Source organism: Salmo salar, chromosome ssa05, assembly GCF_905237065.1.
Source record: "Salmo salar chromosome ssa05, Ssal_v3.1, whole genome shotgun sequence".
Taxonomy (NCBI): domain Eukaryota; kingdom Metazoa; phylum Chordata; class Actinopteri; order Salmoniformes; family Salmonidae; genus Salmo; species Salmo salar.
Window position 1 is genome coordinate 77,109,522 of NC_059446.1, and position 19,084 is coordinate 77,128,605.

General features: G+C 46.7%; 1 protein-coding gene across 6 annotated transcripts; it reads left to right on the forward strand.

Annotated features, from left to right (window-relative positions):
• The first annotated feature begins 22 nt into the window (after positions 1–22).
• Positions 23–19,084, forward strand: LOC106605995 (nibrin). 6 transcript variants are annotated; one of them, XM_014202041.2, is made up of 17 exons: positions 23–217; positions 632–753; positions 1,153–1,280; positions 1,368–1,527; positions 1,650–1,753; positions 1,972–2,089; positions 13,083–13,273; positions 13,524–13,624; positions 13,753–13,891; positions 13,974–14,182; positions 14,309–14,486; positions 14,593–15,220; positions 15,501–15,581; positions 15,911–16,054; positions 16,150–16,263; positions 17,451–17,500; positions 18,765–19,084. In XM_014202041.2, the coding sequence occupies exons 1-17, from the start codon at positions 187–189 to the stop codon at positions 18,793–18,795; spliced, it is 2,529 nt and encodes an 842-aa protein (XP_014057516.2). In that variant the 5' UTR covers positions 23–186; the 3' UTR covers positions 18,796–19,084. The 6 variants fall into 6 exon arrangements, 4 of the variants coding, with proteins under 4 accessions (XP_014057516.2, XP_014057517.2, XP_014057518.2 ...); XM_014202042.2 differs by lacking the exon at positions 15,501–15,581; XR_006769991.1 differs by lacking the exons at positions 16,150–16,263; positions 17,451–17,500; positions 18,765–19,084 and adding an exon at positions 15,671–15,754 and having other exon boundaries at positions 15,501–15,633; positions 15,876–16,026.

Sequence of the window (19,084 nt, forward strand, 5' to 3'; positions counted from 1 at the left end):
GCCCACAGTTGGGACTCTTATTTTGAAAGGAAGTTGATGTGGACTTTCGCGCTGACTGTACGTAACTCGGACTCGCGTGGCGCATTAGATATTCTGCTATTTGTAGATGTATACCTAGCTAGCTAGTTATTGACAGAGAAGAGCACACGTTCGGGGTTTGTTCCATAGCTCGTAGTGTATTATAGCATGTGGACACTGAACCCTTTAGAATCCGGAGGTAACTTTTGTTTTGCCCAGCTCTAGTTAGCTACAGTAACGTTAGCTATCTTAGCCATAGCGGATGACCAACCCACCAGCTAACAACATTAGCTAGCTAGATTTGACAGCTCGTTCTAGATGTTAGCTAGCTATGTTTCTCAGTGTATTTTGGAGTATCAGAATACGCGCTTAGAAGATGAGAATCAAACATGTTACAGTAACTATTAAAAATTGTTTGGATAGCTAGCCATCTAATTAGCTAGCTAGTATTATTCCCATGACACAATTCACTAGCAAGCTAACGTGCACTGTTGCAGTTCGTAATATTCTAACACATAACATATGATGATTAAGCCCTTAATCATCTTCCAGTTGTTTTGAATAAGAACATTACTTTTGTCATTATTCCATCTCATGACATATCCTGTCCCAGGTGTCACCCACTACCTCCTGCCAGGTAAGGAGTATGTGGTGGGGCGTAAGAACTGTGAGGTCATCCTGCCCAATGACCAGTCCATCAGCCGTGCTCATGCTCACCTCACTGCTACAGATCAGGTGAGAGAGAGGGAGGCAGGGATATTCTTTCTTAGTAATAACTGTATTTTTACTCACACACACAAACCCTACACACCCGCTTAACCAGAGTACTACCCTACAACTCCTAAATACTTCACTGAAAAATATATAGTCTGAATGTGAGCAGGCCTACATTCTGTCCCAAGTCCATCAAATGCTGTCATTTCTCCATTGCAGTAGAAGGTGCTCTTGCATTGTTCACCATCCTTACTAGCCAGCAATCTTGTCTTGTAGACAGAGCTGGGTTTTTTGCCTAATGTTGTGCATGTGTTACATAAGGAGACACTTGTTTTTAGGGATATCAAAATCCACGTCTTGTTTGGTTAAGAGAGTTTTTCATAAAGTAGATGTAACCAACAGACTGTTGTTGTGTGCCAGGCCCTGACCCTGAAGGACAGTTCTAAGTATGGCACGTTTGTTAACGAGGAGCGTCTGTCAGGAGACACCCCTCGCAGCCTGACGGCAGGGGACAGAGTGACATTTGGAGTCTTTCACAGCAAATTCAGGTGTGCACCCACATTTACGCAATGATAAGAATTTTGATGGAAACAAATTAGAAATCTATATTTTGAAATGTCTCTCTCTGTCTCCAGTGTGCAACAGGTAACTGTGGTGGTGTGCTCGTCCTGTGTTGATAATGAAGGGAAGGTCTCTCTGTCTCAGACCCTGCAGCTTCTGGGTGGCCGGCTGACCAACACCTGGACACAGGACTGCACTCACCTGGTCATGCCCACTGTTAAAGTCACCATCAAGGTCAGCACATGACCACAAAGTGTGTGTGTGTGTGTGTGTGTGTGTGTGTGTGTGTGTGTGTGTGTGTTGTGTGTGTGTGTGTGTTCATCTGTACATACAGAATGTACTCTCTCCCCATGCAGACTATCTGTGCGTTGCTGTGCTGTCGGCCCATAGTCAAGCAGGAGTTTTTCACTGAGCTCACCAAAGCCCTGCAACAGAAACAACCACCTCCAAAAGCTGAGAGGTACTAAGAGACACCACACACAAGGCTGCTGCTCACCTCCACAAACCACACAATAATAGCTGCCACTTCATCCAGGCCTCATTTTATATACCTACAGTGCATTTCCACATTTTGTTATGTTACAGCCTTATTCTAAAATGTATGAAATTGTTTTTTTTTAATTGCCCAAATCTCTCACTATCCCTTCAACGTTAAGGACTGTTTGTGGGTGTTAATAGTTTCTTCCCAGAGATAGATGAGCCCAGTCTGAATAAGGATGAGGTGGACCTGACAGAGAGGCCAGAACGTAAAGAACTTTTCACTGGCAAGACCTTCCTCTTCCTCAATGCCAAACAGGTACTGGCCTGCCTCTCGCTCACACTGCAAACAGGTACTGGCCTGCCTCTCTCGCTCACACTGCAAACAAATCAACATTTCAAAGTCCATGCGCTGAATACAACATGTGTAGACCTTACCGTGAAATGCTTACTTACAAGCCCTTAACCAACAATTCAGTTCAAGAAATAGAGTTAAGAAAATATTTACTCAATAAACTAATGTGAGAGAAAAAGTTTTGAAAAAAAAAAAAATAACAGAAGAAAATTACATAACAATAACGAGGTGCCGAATCAATGTGCGGGGGTACAGATTAGTCGAAGTAATTTGTAAAGTGACTATGCATAGATAATAAACAGCGAGTTGCAGCAGTGTAAAAACAAAGGGGTGGGGGTCAATGTAAATAGTCTGGGTGGCCATTTGATGAATTGTTCAGCCGTCTTATTGCTTGGGGGTAGAAGCGGTTAAAGAGCCTTTTGGTCCTAGACTTGGTGCTCCGGTACCGCATGCTGTGCGGTAGCAGAGAGTGTTGTTGCCTGCATAGCAGATGTGTTGTTGCCTACCCTTACAACCTGGGGGCGGCCTGTCAGGAAGTCCAGGATCCGGTTGCAGAGGTGTTTAGTCCCAGGGTCCTTAGCTTAGTGATGAGCTTTGTGGGCACTATGGTGTTGAACGTGACTACAGCTCCAATGAACAGCATTCTCACATAGGTGTTCCTTTTGTCCAAGTTGGAAAGGGCAGTGTGGAGGGCGATTGAGATTGCGTCGTCTGTGGATCTATTATGGTGAAATGCGAATTGGAGTGGGTCTAGGGTTTCCGGCATGATGGTGTTGATGTGAGCCATGACCAGCCTTTCAAAGCACTTCATGGCTACCAACGTGCTACGGGGCGGTAATCATTTAGACAGGTTACCTTCGCTTTCTTGGGCACAGGGACTATGGTGTTCTGCTTGAAACATGTAGGTATTACAGACTCCTTCAGTGAGAGGTTGAAAATGTCAGTGAAGTCACTTGCCAGTTGGTCCGCGCATGCTTTGAGTACAAGTCCTGGTAATCCGTCTGGCCCCGCGGCTTTGTGAATGTTGACCTGTTTAAAGGTCTTGCTCACATCGGCTACGGTGAGCGTGAGCACACAGTCGTCCGGAACAGCTGGTGGCCTCATGCATGCTTCAGTGTTGCTGGCCTCGAAGCGAGCATAAAAGGCATTTAGCTCGTCTGGTAGGCTCGCGTCACTTGGCAGCTCGCGGCTGGATTTCCCTTTGTAGTCCGTAATATTTTTCAAGGCCTGCCACATCCGATGAGCATCTGAGCCGGTGTAGTAGACTTCAATCTTAGTCCTGTAGTTACCCTTTGCCTGTTTGATGGTTTGTCTGAGGGCATAGCGGGATTTCTTATTAGTGTCCCACTCCTCGAAAGTGGCAGCTCTAGCCTTTAGCTCGGTGCGGATGTTGCCTGTAATCCATGGCTTCTGGTTGGGAAATGTACGTACGGTCACTGTGGGGACGATGGCGTCAATGTACTTATTGATGAAGCCGATGACTGAGGTGGTATACTCTTCAATGCCATTGAATGAATCCCGGAACATATTCCAGTCAGTGCTTGTAAAACAGTCCTGTAACGTAGCATCCGCGTCATCTGACCACTTCCGTATTGAGTGAGTCACTGGTACTTCTTGCTTTAGTTTTTGCTTGTAAGCAGGAATCAGGAGGATAGAATTATGGTTAGATTTGCCAAATGGAGGGCGAGGGAGAGCTTTGTATGCGTCTCTGTGTGTGGAGTAAAGATGGTAGAGTTTTTTTCCCCCCCTGGTTGCACATGTGACATGCTGGTAGAAATTAGGTAAAACGGATTTAAGTTTGCCTACATTGAAGTCCCCGGCCACTAGGAGCACCGCTTCTGAAGGAGCATGTTCTTGTTTGCTTATGGCCTTATACAGCTCGTTGAGTGCGGTCTTAGTGCCAGCATCGGTTTGGGGTGGTAAATAGACGGCTACGAATAATATAGATGAGAACTGTCTTGGTAGATAGTGTGATCTAGAGCTTATCATGAGGTATTCTACCTCAGGCGAGAAATACCTTGAGGCTTCTTTAATATTAGACATTGTGCACCAGCAGTTATTGACCAATAGACACACACCCCCGCCTCTTGTCTTACCAGACGTAGCTGCTCTGTCCTGCCGATGCACGGAGAAGTCAGCCAGCTCTATATTATCCGTGTTGTCGTTCAGCTATGTCTCGGTGAAACATAGGATATTACAGTTTTTAATGTCCCGTTGGTAGGATAATCTTAATCGTAGATTGTCCAGTTTGTTTTCCAATGATTTCACCTTGGCCAATAATATGGAGGGTAGTGGTGGTTTACCACCTCGTTAACAAATTCTTAGAAGGCACCCCGCAGCCCTCCCTTTTCCTCCGTCTTTTCTTCACGCTGATGACAGGGATTTGGGCCTTGTCTTGACAAAGCAGTATATTCTTAGCGTCAGACTCATTAAAGAAAAAATCTTCATCCAGTTTGAGGTGAGTAATCGCTGTTCTGATGTCCAGAAGCTCTTTTCGGTCATAAGAGATGGTAGCAGCAACATTATGTACAAAATTAGTTACAAACAATGCAAAGAATAAATAAAAAATAGCACAGTTGGTTAGGAGCCCGTAAAAAAACAGGTACTGGCCTGTTTTGTTTTGGCCCCAAACAAACAATGGCAGACGGAAGGGAGGGTGGTGCGGCAGGTGCTGCTTCTCCTACAGATGCTGTTATTTTATCTAAAACATCAGGTGTACGCCGACCCCAGTTAAGTAACTCGTGAAAAGATTTAAAGCGCAATTATGTGTTTTATCTCCAGTACATTGCCATGATTGTCAGTTATGTAGCTGCTCTACTGAAATCTCAGTGCGTCCTTGCTGGGATGACACAATCAATCTACTGCTTGAGAATATCAACACCAAACACATTGGTTCACCGTTCCACGGGAGTGGACAGCTCACAGCATACCATAATGTTCTGAATAATGGCCAAGTCTACCTCGCTCCCTATTCTACTGAACCGCTTAGGCGTAACAAACACAAGTCCAACATTTATCGGAAACTACTTGTTCACTACCCTCCTGCTCTTCGGGGATGTGCAACTCAATCCTGGGCCTAACATCACCGAGCCGGCAATACTCACCGGAGTGGAAAGCAGTGGATGGCCTCGTCCACTGATCGTCGCCGCTGCAGAAGTGGGTGAGTGCTATGGTCCCATGGTTTCTCTCGACTCACCCGGCTCCAAGATGGAATTTGACTCTTCAAACATATCCAAGTCGCAATATGTGATCCCTGACTCTGCTTCTGGTACGCAAGCTGTTTTAATTAGTTCCCCGCATCCAGTGCAGGCGGGAGGGATAGTTAATTGCACTACCGAACTGCCCCTAATCAAAACTAAACAAAACGGCCTAAACCCAGCCGTCAGACAACACATGAAAATGTTACTTTTTTCAATGTGTCAATCACTCTCGAGTCATCTGGGACCCACGAGCTAAGCCCAAGGGACTACTAGGGGGCACTTGAACATTCATAGTGTCATTACAAAAAGTGATCAAATTCAACATCTTTTCACAGACTCCAACCTTGACTACCTCTGCTTTTCAGAGACATGGCTCCATAAAAACTCTCCATATGCTGCTTTGATTGTGCCTGGCTACAATGTTTTCAGGAGAGACAGGATTGAAGGAAGAGGAGAGGGTCTGGTGATTTACATTAAAGAACATATCCGATGTAAACAAATTGAGTGGTCATGTGATAATAAGCTAGAATGTATTGGCCTGAATGTTACACTGTCTCCCCAAATGTCTTTTACCCTTATTGGAATGTATAGACCACCTTCCACCAAAAGTGTGTTTTTTAATCAGTTTAATAACATGCTTAGGGAATGTGATTTTGGGAAAGAGGTCATCTTAATGGGGGGATTTTAACATTAATTATGAAGACATGTCTTGTTGGAAAACCCTGAAATGGATCACTAATACCTTTGACCTTACACAGCTAGTTAACGGGCCAACCAGGGTGACTTGTTGCTCTAAAACACAGATTGATTTGGTGTTCAATAATAAACCAGAGAGGGTGACTAAATCATTCAGTATGGTTACTGGGCTATCTGATCATAATCTGACACTTACAGCCAGAAAGCTTTCTAAGAGCAGGTTTAACCCCTCTACTGTTAGGTATTCTTAGTTGTTCCGGCTTTCTAAGAGTGAATAAAATTATTTTCAAAATGCAATTAAGGGAATTAACTGGAATGCTCTCTTGTCCTATACAGATGTGGAAGCTGATAGTCAGGTTTTCTATCCACAATCCAGACTACAATAAATGGTTTCCTAATGAAAATCAAACCCAAACCTGGCCAGAAAAGCATTCTTCCTTGGCTAAATGGAGAAATCTGGAAATTGATGAAAGAACGAGATTATGCTCTAACAGCACTGAAGTCCAAATTAGAGCATGACAGATGTAGGTTTACCATGTTGAGAAATAAGGTGATGAAAGAAATCGGACAGGCCAAGGCAAACCTTTTTATTAACATAACTGGTGAAGCAAAGGGAAATTCAACATTTATCTGGGAGAATCAAAAAAAGTTAACAGGGAAAGATCATAGTAACACCGCAAAAAGACTAGAAATCATGGTGAATAACAATCTAACACAGGATGCAGTCAAAATAGCAATAGCCTTCAATTCCTACTTTATTGACTCTGTCAGGGTACTGACACAGAACCCCTCCACTGGGTTTCTTGGGCTCAGTGTTGGTGAATGACGCTCAACCTGACTTCGTCATAAGGGAGGTTTCTGAGTCAGAGGGGAACAAGGTGATTAGCTCGCTAAAGAACTCTAAAGTCAAAGATGTGTTTTGGCTGGACTCTTACCTTTCTTAACTACAAAGAGTCACTCATTGGCCCCATTACTAAGGTCACCAACACATCTATTGGTCAGGGGATGTTTCCAAGGGTATGGAAGTCGGCCATAATAACGGCCATCTTTAAATCAGGTGACCCTGCTGACATGAGTAACTACAGGCCCATTAGTATACTACCTGTGGTGTCGAAGGTTGTTGAAAAGTGTGTAGCAGAGCAACTGATTGCCCACCTCAACAACAGGCCCTTAACATTACACTCCATGCAGTTTGGCTTCAGAGCAAAACACTCCACAGAAACGGCCAACTGCTTTCTTCTGGAAAATGTGAAGTCCAAGATGGACAAAGGGGGCGTTGTTTGGGCTGTGATTCTGGACTTAAGGAAGGCTTTTGATACTGTTAACCATGAGGTTCTCATCACAAAATTGCCCAAGTTCAACTTTTCCCCCGATGCCTTGAGATGGATGAAATCATACCTTGAACTCAGTGTGGCATCATTCCAACCTCTCTTTTTAAAAAGCAGGTGAAAAAGGTAATTCAAATAACCAAATTCAACCTAGCTAATTTCCGATTTATACGAAATTGTTTGACTACAGAGGTAGCAAAACTGTACTTCAAATCTATGATACTCCCCCACTTAACATACTGCTTGACTAGTTGGGCCCAAGCTTGCTGTACAACATTAAAACCCATTCAGTCTGTCTACAAACAGGCTCTCAAAGTGCTTGATAGGAAGCCCAATAGCCATCATCACTGTTACAGCCTCAGAAAGCATGAGATCCTGAGTTAGGAAAATCTTGTGCAATACACTGACGCATGTCTTGTATTCAAGATCCTAAATGGCCTGGCTCCCCCTCCACTCAGTACTTATGTTACACAGAAAACCCAAACATATGGCAGCAGATCCACAAGGTCTGCCATGAGAGGTGACTGTATAGTTCCCTTAAGGAAAAGCACCTTTAGTCAGTCTGCTTTCTCTGTGAGGGCTTCCCATGTCTGGAATACACTGCCATCAGACACACACAACTGCACCAACTGATCACACTTTCACAAAAAACATGAAGACATGGCTAAAGGTCAATCAGATTTGTGAACATAATCCCTAGCTGTGTATTGCCGCTTTCCATATAGTCTGTTGTCTTTAGCTTGTGAGGTGTGGAAACACTGTTGCTTTTATGGATTTTGTCTTGTTGTTTTTTGTGCTATGTCTTGCTTGTCCTATGTTGCTCAGTGTGTGCTCACTGTTCAATGATTGTCTGTATTGTAATTGTTTTTAATAACCTGCCCAGGGACTGCGGTTGAAAATTAGCCGGCTGGCTAAAATCGGCACTTTTACTGAAACGTTGATTAATGTGCACTGTCCCTGTAAAAATAAAATAATCTCAAACTCAAGCCTCTCTCTCACACTTCAAACAGGTACTGGCCTGTCTCTCTCACTCCAAACAGGTACTGGCCTGCCTCTCTCACTCCAAACAGGTACTGGCCTGCCTCTCTCACTCCAAACAGGTACTGGCCTGCCTCTCTCACTCCAAACAGGTACTGGCCTGCCTCTCTTACTCCAAACAGGTACTGGCCTGTCCCTCTCTCACTCCAAACAGGTACTGGCCTGTCCCTCTCTCACTCCAAACAGGTACTGGCCTGTCCCTCTCTCACTCCAAACAGGTACTGGCCTGTCCCTCTCTCACTCCAAACAGGTACTGGCCTGTCCCTCTCTCACTCCAAACAGGTACTGGCCTGTCCCTCTCTCACTCCAAACAGGTACTGGCCTGCCCCTCTCTCACTCCAAACAGGTACTGGCCTGCCCCTCTCTCACTCCAAACAGGTACTGGCCTGCCCCTCTCTCACTCCAAACAGGTACTGGCCTGCCTCTCTCACACTTCAAACAGGTACTGGCCTGTCTCGCTCTCTCTCTCACTCCAAACAGGTACTGGCCTGCCTCTCTCACGCTCTCTCTCTCACTCCAAACAGATACTGGCCTGCCTCTCTCACTCCAAACAGGTACTGGCCTGCCTCTCTTACTCCAAACAGGTACTGGCCTGTCCCTCTCTCACTCCAAACAGGTACTGGCCTGTCCCTCTCTCACTCCAAACAGGTACTGGCCTGTCCCTCTCTCACTCCAAACAGGTACTGGCCTGTCCCTCTCTCACTCCAAACAGGTACTGGCCTGTCCCTCTCTCACTCCAAACAGGTACTGGCCTGTCCCTCTCTCACTCCAAACAGGTACTGGCCTGCCCCTCTCTCACTCCAAACAGGTACTGGCCTGCCCCTCTCTCACTCCAAACAGGTACTGGCCTGCCCCTCTCTCACTCCAAACAGGTACTGGCCTGCCCCTCTCTCACTCCAAACAGGTACTGGCCTGCCCCTCTCTCACTCCAAACAGGTACTGGCCTGCCTCTCTCACACTTCAAACAGGTACTGGCCTGTCTCACTCTCTCGCGCTCTCTCTCTCACTCCAAACAGATACTGGCCTGCCTCTCTCACTCCAAACAGGTACTGGCCTGCTTCTCTCTCTATGCATAGCCGTTATACAATCCAACGTTACAGAACAGCGTTCATCTCGCATGGCTCCCCAATGTGAGAGTCTGAATAAATCAATTAAGGGCCTCCATTAGTCTTTATGGCCTGTTTATTGTCTCCTCTTCTCATCAGCTAGGAGACCAGGTAATGATGTTAGGTGGTTGGTTATGTGTGGTCACTCAGTTATGTATTCGGGGAAAGGGTTGTTAAAATCTGTGTGTTTATTTTATCTCTCAATACAGTCTCTCTTTTTCTGTCTCGCACTCTCTCCCTTTTTCTGGCTCTTTCTGTCGCTCTATCGCTCACCCGCTCTGTCGCCCTCTGTCGCCCTCCCCCTCCCGTTCGGTCGCGCTCTCTCCCCTTCCCGCTCTCTCTCTCTCCCCTTCCCGCTCTCTCTCTCCCCTTCCCGCTCTCTCTCCCCTTCCCGCTCTCTCTCTCTCCCCTTCCCGCTCTCTCTCTCTCCCCTTCCCGCTCTCTCTCTCTCCCCTTCCCGCTCTCTCTCTCCCCCCTTCCCGCTCTCTCTCTCTCTCTCTCTCTCTCCCCATCCCTCCCGCTCTCTCGCTCCCGCTCTGTGTCTCTGTCTTTAGAATCCAGGTGAAAGCTATGATCCCTTATTGATGTCACCTGTTAATTCCACTTCAATCAGTGTAGATGAAGGGGAGGAGACAGGTTAAAGAAGGATTTTTAAGCCTTGATATAATTGAGACATGGATTTTGTATGTGTGCCATTGAGTGTGCTTGGGCAAGACAAAATATAAGTGCCTTTAAACGGGGTATGGTAGTCAGTGCCAGGTGCACCGGTTTGAGTGTGTCAAGAACTGCAGCGCTGCTAGGTTTTTCATGCTCTACAGTTTCCTGTGTATCAAGAATGGTCCACCACCCAAAGGAAATCTAGCCAACTTGACACAACTGTGGGAAGCATTGGAGTCAACATGGGCCAGCATCCCTGTGGAATGCTTTCGACACCTTGTAGAGACCATGCCCTGATGAATTGAGGCTGTTCTGAGGGTGAAAGGAGGTGCAACTCAATATTAGGAAGGTGTTCATAATGTTTGGTACACTTGGTGTATATTATAATAAAATAATGAAGAATAATATAAAATGGTAGTAAATAATACAAATAAATAATAGAAATAACATCAATAAAATGGTAAGTCAATAGTAGAAAAATATAATAATATTAGGGACAATAAAAGTTTAAACATGGAAAAAAAATATGGATTTTTATTTAACCTTTTATTTAACTAGGCAAGTCAGTTAAGAGCAAATTCTTATTTACAATGACGGCCAAACCCGGACGATGCTGGGACTCGCCGCCCTATGGGACTCCCAATCAGGCCGGATGTGCCTCTGGCTCGAACCAGGGACTGTAGTGATGCCTCTTGCACTGAGATGCTGTGCCTTAGAACACTGCGCCACTCAGGAGGCCAAAATGAACACGCTACTATTATTACTACTAAAATGAATGCCGCCACCACCACTATTACAGTGCCTTGCGAAAGTATTCGGCCCCCTTGAACTTTTCGACCTTTTGCCACATTTCAGGCTTCAAACATAAAGATATAAAACTGTAATTTTTTGTGAAGAATCAACAACAAGTGGGACACAATCATGAAGTGGAACGAAATTTATTGGATATTTCAAACTTTTTTTAACAAATAAAAAACTGAAAAATTGGGCGTGCAAAATTATTCAGCCCCCTTAAGTTAATACTTTGTAGCGCCACCTTTTGCTGCGATTACAGCTGTAAGTCGCTTGGGGTATGTCTCTATCAGTTTTGCACATCGAGAGACTGAACTTTTTGCCCATTCCTCCTTGCAAAACAGCTCGAGCTCAGTGAGGTTGGATGGAGAGCGTTTGTGAACAGCAGTTTTCAGTTCTTTCCACAGATTCTCGATTGGATTCAGGTCTGGACTTTGACTTGGCCATTCTAACACCTGGATATGTTTATTTGTGAACCATTCCATTGTAGATTTTGCTTTATGTTTTGGATCATTGTCTTGTTGGAAGACAAATCTCCGTCCCAGTCTCAGGTCTTTTGCAGACTCCATCAGGTTTTCTTCCAGAATGGTCCTGTATTTGGCTCCATCCATCTTCCCGTCAATTTTAACCATCTTCCCTGCCCCTGCTGAAGAAAAGCAGGCCCAAACCATGATGCTGCCACCACCATGTTTGACAGTGGGGATGTTGTGTTCAGGGTGATGAGCTGTGTTGCTTTTACGCCAAACATAACGTTTTGCATTGTTGCCAAAAAGTTCGATTTTGGTTTCATCTGACCAGAGCACCTTCTTCCACATGTTTGGTGTGTCTCCCAGGTGGCTAGTGGCAAACTTTAAACAACACTTTTTATGGATATCTTTAAGAAATGGCTTTCTTCTTGCCACTCTTCCATAAAGGCCAGATTTGTGCAGTATATGACTGATTGTTGTCCTATGGACAGAGTCTCCCACCTCAGCTGTAGATCTTTGCAGTTCATCCAGAGTGATCATGGGCCTCTTGGCTGCATCTCTGATCAGTCTTCTCCTTGTATGAGCTGAAAGTTTAGAGGGACGGCCGGGTCTTCGTAGATTTTCAGTGGTCTGATACTCCTTCCATTTCAATATTATCGCTTGCACAGTGCTCCTTGGGATGTTTAAAGCTTGGGAAATCTTTTTGTATCCAAATCCGGCTTTAAACTTCTCCACAACAGTATCTCGGACCTGCCTGGTGTGTTCCTTGTTCTTCATGATGCTCTCTGCGCTTTAAACGGACCTCTGAGACTATCACAGAGCAGGTGCATTTATACGGAGACTTGATTACACACAGGTGGATTCTATTTATCATCATTAGTCATTTAGGTCAACATTGGATCATTCAGAGATCCTCACTGAACTTCTGGAGAGAGTTTGCTGCACTGAAAGTAAAGGGGCTGAATAATTTTTTTATTTGTTAAAAAAGTTTGAAATATCCAATAAATTTCGTTCCACTTCATGATTGTGTCCCACTTGTTGTTGATTCTTCACAAAAAATTACAGTTTTATATCTTTATGTTTGAAGCCTGAAATGTGGCAAAAGGTCGAATACTTTCGCAAGGCACTGTATTAACACTAATACAACAACTATCCCTACTACTACCACCATTACCACTAGTAGCACTTTTACCTCTAATATCTCTACTACTACCACCATTACCACTAGTAGCACTTTTACCTCTAATATCTCTACTACTACCATTACCACTAGTAGCACTTCTACCTCTATCTCTACTACTACCATTACCACTAGTAGAACTTCTACCTCTCTCTACTACCACCATTACCACTAGTAGCACTTCTACCTCTCTCTACTACCACCATTACCACTAGTAGCACTTCTACCTCTATCTCTACCGACTACCTACTATAACTAACTTATCACTGTCATCACCATTACATCACAACTACCATCATCATTACTACTACCACCACCACTATCCCTACCATCATTAAACTACTATCGTTACCGTCACCCCTACTACCCGTACCGCTACTATTTGGAATAATAATCACAATAATACATTTACATTTACGTCATTTAGCAGACGCTCTTATCTAGAGCGACTTACAATAATAATAATAAATCTCTCTCACTCACTTCTCTCCAGCAAAAGCGTCTGAGTTTGGCAGTGAGTTGTGGAGGTGGGAGGAGCCAGCTCTTGGAGGAGGGGTCTGTCCCTGTGTCACTCCTGGAATCACCATTGAGCTGTGTGATCGGCATGACAACGGGAAACTCCCAAGCACTACTGCCCCCCTCCACTAAGAAGTGGGCAGACTCTGTGGGGAGGATTCTACAGAGGTATAAACATTGCAGTATCATAAAGACAGAGTGCAGTTTGAGTGTGTTCCATACCTAAAAAAGGGAGATTATTTTTTTGGGGGGGGTTGAACTACACAAACAATTGAGACATTCCCAAAGCTTTTGAGACTTGAGGCTTTCCCTATGTCAATTCACTGTTATGGTGGTACGCTTCTTCTCTGCAGCTCTGAAATGAGACTAACTGATTGTGTCAGCACAGTCTATATTTACCATCTCTCACGCTCTCCAGGAAAGGTCTTCGATTCATCACAGAGTCTGAGATCGGATTGGCTGCCATCTATGTCAGCTGTGACAAGTACTGCAATCCCTCCAATCAGATGGCTGACTCAGGTGGGTGGGGCTCTCATACGGTGAATCATAGTCTCAGTTTATTTGGAGTTCCTGATTTTATAATGATATGGACTTATATAGTGGAGTCAACACTTGTATCGTTGTTAATGTGTTTTTCCCCTGGTCAGAATCCATGAGAATGAAACCCACCATCCCTGGCGCCACGCTATCCCAGAATGCACCAGTGGACGAGACTGTAATGCCAGCGGCGTCTCAGAACATCACAGCCTATGCTGTAAACACAGAGCCGTCACAGGGCATCAGTGGGTAAGACACACAACCTGAACTCTAAACTCACAGTTCTATTTGAGTGCATCAGGCTGATCTGTGTTGTCTTATCCCCGAGTAGGGTTGATGTGGCTGGGGTGAGCGCAGTTGGAGAGACCCCTGAGAGGAACCAGAGCCGGACCACCTCTCATATTAACCGACCCAAACCCTCAGGCCGAGAGCTGGCCGGGACCTGCACAGTGGCAGAGACTATGATGTCATCATTCAGCGCCTCAGACAGCGCTGGTGGTGGCGGCTCGGACAGAAAAAAGGGAGAGCTACAACATCCAGGTAGAATAGTTTCTAATGACTTAGGCAGAGTGGGTGGGTGTCAGTTACAGTAGGAAAGTTCTGGCGTGGGCCATATAAACTGAAAACACGGGTCTGCTAAATGACATTGTATTATCATGATATTAGGTGGAGGGAAAGGTGATGCTATCACCAGATTCCTGGCCACAGCCCCTCGGACCAACGGAGGAGTGCAGACGATGTCCCCACAGAAGCGCTCCTCCCAGAAACAACAGGTCTCGCAGAAAGGTTCCCCCCAGAAACAGTCTGCCCTCACTAATTTCTTCCAGCCTGTCGGCAAGAAAAGGCAAGTGCAGCTCTCTGGAGATATCCATACAATACCACACAGTGGCTTATCAATCTTGAGTTAATGGTGATATTATATACAGACACCAATGTTTTCTCTCTCTCAGACCTCGGGAAGGCGAGGAGTCCCCTACTGTCCCATCAGAGGCCAAGCTATCCAGGAGGGAAGAAGACAAGGAGAAGACGAAGAGGACAGTACCACAGCACTCAGAGACCTCCAACCCCCCACACACCCCCACAGGCAGGTCCCAGGGCCAACACAGCTCAGGTGCACATCTGTTTCCAGGTCAGACTGAGGCTCTGTCAGAGGGGTTCTCCAACCCTGCCCAGCAGGGGCTCCAATCCAGGAAGAGGAAGGAGATGGAGGAGGAGACTAAAGGGGGTGGGGCTTCAGAGATAGAGATGGACGAACTGGAGTCCATCATGTCTGAGGACATGGACGAATCGGATGAGCCCATGTCAGCCAGTCAAGGCCAGCGGTTGAAGCTGACGGAACAGAGTTCAACCAATCAAGGCCAGAGGTCTCAACTGACAGACAAGAGCTCAACCAATAAACAGCTCCTAGAGACAGTGGAACTTACCTCTGCCAGTAAGAAACAGCGGGTTTATCCAGTGGAACCAATTGCAGCCAATCATAGGTCAGGCTTGGAGTCAGAAGAGCGATCGTCAGCCAGCAGACGACAGCGAGCGGAGCCTGTAGCTGAGGTCAAAGGCGAAGAGGTGTCTTTTATTGAGGTGAGAGGAGCTGTCATTGTGTGTTTGTTATCATGTGTTTCTATCAGGGCTGGGGTCAATTCCAATAGAAGCCACTTGATTCAGGAAGTGATTTTAATTTAAAATATAAAAATTGATAGCTTCTACTTCTCAGTTTCATTGAAAATATCTGCCATTTTTAAAATCACTGAATTGTAATTTCTTTACTTCCTGAATTGACTGCCTTCCCCAGCCCTGGTTTCTATGAGGTGACTATTATTATGAACTATCCTCCATCTTCTGTTCCCCCCCCCCCACCAAGTCAAAACCAGTTAATGGTGTGACCCCTGGTCATCTGGAAGAGCCAGAGACCGATGCCAAACCTGTCAAACAGGAAGACTCAGTAAGTCCTGTCAGTAACTGGTCTGGAGTAGGGGCCAGTGGGGAAGAGTTAGGTCTGTCAGTAGCTGGTCTGGAGTAGGGAAGAGTTAGGTCTGTCAGTAGCTGGTCTGGAGTAGGGAAGAGTTAGGTCTGTCAGTAGCTGGTCTGGAGTAGGGGCCAGTGGGGAAGAGTTAGGTCTGTCAGTAGCTGGTCTGGAGTAGGGAAGAGTTAGGTCTGTCAGTAGCTGGTCTGGAGTAGGGAAGAGTTAGGTCTGTCAGTAGCTGGTCTGGAGTAGGGGCCAGTGGGGAAGAGTTAGGTCTGTCAGTAACTGGTCTGTGTGTTGTGATGTAGGGTTTAGGGGGTGAGAATCTCCCCAGCAGACTTATAGTGGTGGAGTTCAAATCCCTCACCGTGGCAACACCGGCAAGACCTAAACCACGCCCCACGGAGACGCACGGCAATGTCAACAGGAAAGACTTTAAACGTTTCTGCAAGGTAGACCCCAGAATGCACCTCACCACAATACAGGGTCATGGGACTCTGTTAACTTAGTGTCTCTGTTTCTGTGTAGTAATGTGTGTGTGTTTCAGGTCCCAGTTCCCGGTGCCCAGGGTTTGCCCAACATCATCGGAGGGTCAGACCTGTTGGCCCACAACCGAGGCAAGAACTCTGAGCTGGAGGAGTGGCTGAGAGACGCAGCAGAGGTACACAGTCCTACTTCAGCTGCTGTTTACTACAATACTTACTGTCTGTTTAGCAACCCCTGAGACACACAAACACTCCTAGAAGAGAAGTACATGGTATTTACCATGAAATGGTAGTAACAGGGGATGGAGGGGGCTGAGGCTGGGTAGAGAGGAGATGGAGGGGGCTGAGGCTGGGTAGAGAGGAGATGGAGGGGGCTGAGGCTGGCTAGAGAGGAGATGGAGGGGGCTGAGGCTGGGTAGAGAGGAGATGGAGGGGGCTGAGGCTGGGTAGAGAGGAGATGGAGGGGGCTGAGGCTGGGTAGAGAGGAGATGGAGGGGGCTGAGGCTGGGTAGAGAGGAGATGGAGGGGGCTGAGGCTGGGTAGAGAGGAGATGGAGGGGGTTGAGGCTGGGTAGAGAGGAGATGGAGGGGGCTGAGGCTGGGTAGAGAGGAGATGGAGGGGGGCTGAGGCTGGGTAGAGAGGAGATGGAGGGGGTTGAGGCTGGGTGGAGAGGAGATGGAGGGGGTTGAGGCTGGGTGGAGAGGAGATGGAGGGGTTGAGGCTGGGTGGAGAGGAGATGGAGGGGGTTGAGGCTGGGTGGAGAGGAGATGGAGGGGGCTGAGGCTGGGTGGAGAGGAGATGGAGGGGGCTGGGTGGAGAGGAGATGGAGGGGGCTGGGTGGAGAGGAGATGGAGGGGGCTGAGGCTGGGTGGAGAGGAGATGGAGGGGGCTGAGGCTGGGTGGAGAGGAGATGGAGGAGATTGAGGCTGGGTGGAGAGGAGATGGAGGAGATTGAGGCTGGGTGGAGAGGAGATGGAGGGGGCTGAGGCTGGGTGGAGAGGAGATGGAGGAGATTGAGGCTGGGTGGAGAGGAGATGGAGGAGATTGAGGCTGGGTGGAGAGGAGATGGAGGGGGCTGAGGCTGGGTGGAGAGGAGATGGAGGGGGATGAGGCTGGGTGGAGAGGAGATGGAGGGGGCTGAGGCTGGGTGGAGAGGAGATGGAGGGGGCTGAGGCTGGGTGGAGAGGAGATGGAGGAGATTGAGGCTGGGTGGAGAGGAGATGGAGGAGATTGAGGCTGGGTGGAGAGGAGATGGAGGGGGCTGAGGCTGGGTGGAGAGGAGATGGAGGAGATTGAGGCTGGGTGGAGAGGAGATGGAGGCTTGTGACTCTGAGACACAAACCTCTGTGTCTGTGTGTTTCAGGATGAGCGTCAGAACAAGAAAGAGGAGACTTTGGGAGATGACCTTTTCAGGTACAAGGACGAGGCTTGTCAGGCTGCAAACACCAAAACAATCAACCCAAACCAATTTGGGTCACATTATTTCAGGTGGAGGGCACCACAGTCTACAGTACAATGTAAACCAAGCTGTGGCCCGGCCTATGGTTTGGAAGAGGTTTGGAGCCAGGCTGGGAATGAATGGATGAATGTGGAGTGATGTTGATTATGTTGAACCCTCCAGCCCCCAAGGTAGAAAAAGTCAGCCACTCCGTCTGCAGTCTGCAGTGGAGCAGAAGGGTTGGAGCACCCAGCTTACACAAACATCACATTCCCAGGGGGCATTGCTCTGTGTTCAAGGACGTCACTACCAGACACAAGACAACAGTGCCCTACAGGCTGACGCACACACAGCTTCCTGCACACAGGATGACTGGGACTAGAGGCTGTCTGCTAAGCTCTTCACTACTCCACACTCATTCATTCATCTATTCATTCCCTTAACCCCAATTCAGAAACACAAGACAACATTAACTGCCCAGCAACTTAGCCTTGGTTGTAGCTGTAATCCAACCAGCATGGCTGATCTCAGGTTTTGATTCCAGCTAAACTATGATTCACATTCAATAGAGAAGTATTCTCACTCAAGGAGAAATTAGCTGGTCCCCTGCATACATACAATACACATCAACACCATTTTTGTAATCGCCTGTCAAATAGTCATCTGAAAAGGACCGTTTAGACTAAGACCCACAGAACAGAGAGAAACATTCCTGATGTGAGTGGGCGGATCTTCGTTTGGGACGGTTTTGGCTTGTTGCCACTGACCAATCAGCGCCCAGTGATTCCTGCGTCACACCTGGTTGTCTGGGTTATGCTGGTGATGTATGCACACGCTAAGGCTGCTGCATTTTCCCTGGCTAAGCAGAAAAGGGTGTGCGTGCCTGCCTGGAGCGAGACTGCTGTTTGATCATTGAGTCATGATGCCCACTCAGTCATGCATGGCCAGAGGACAGTGCCGGCTACTAAGAAAACAAGCCGCGGTTTTATGTTTTTGGGTCTGGCCCGAACCCGTCTCCCAGACTTAGTTTATTGGGAGGATGTTTGGTTTGGGTTCTTCAAACACGGCCAGAGGTTTACAGCGCTGGCTTAATTTGGGCTATTTTTAATATTTGTCCAAAATGCATCCAGGATTGATCTAGCAGGAATGTTAAAAGCCTGAGTGTTTAGGTGGGATGTCTGGATGGCCCTGCCCTGATTTAACGTGTGTGTGTGTGTGTGTGTGTGTGTGTGTGTGTAGGTACAACCCCAAACCCACCAAGAAAAGATGAGAGCACCTGGCTGCAACATGTGAAGCCCTGCAGACAAATGTTCATCTTAAGACACAGGAAGGGATGTCAACACCCCAGGGAATGTTTTGCGCTTCTAGAATTCTCAGTTTGATAGAACTGCCATCTCTGCTCCACTAATAATGTTCATGAATGGATCTTGTCAATAACAAATGTTTAAACTGTTTTTGTCAGTGATGTCTAACTTTCTATGTACTGTACTCTAATTATATACCTTGATTTAGTCACTGATGGTGATCAATGTAAACAAATAAATAGGTGTTATGTTTTA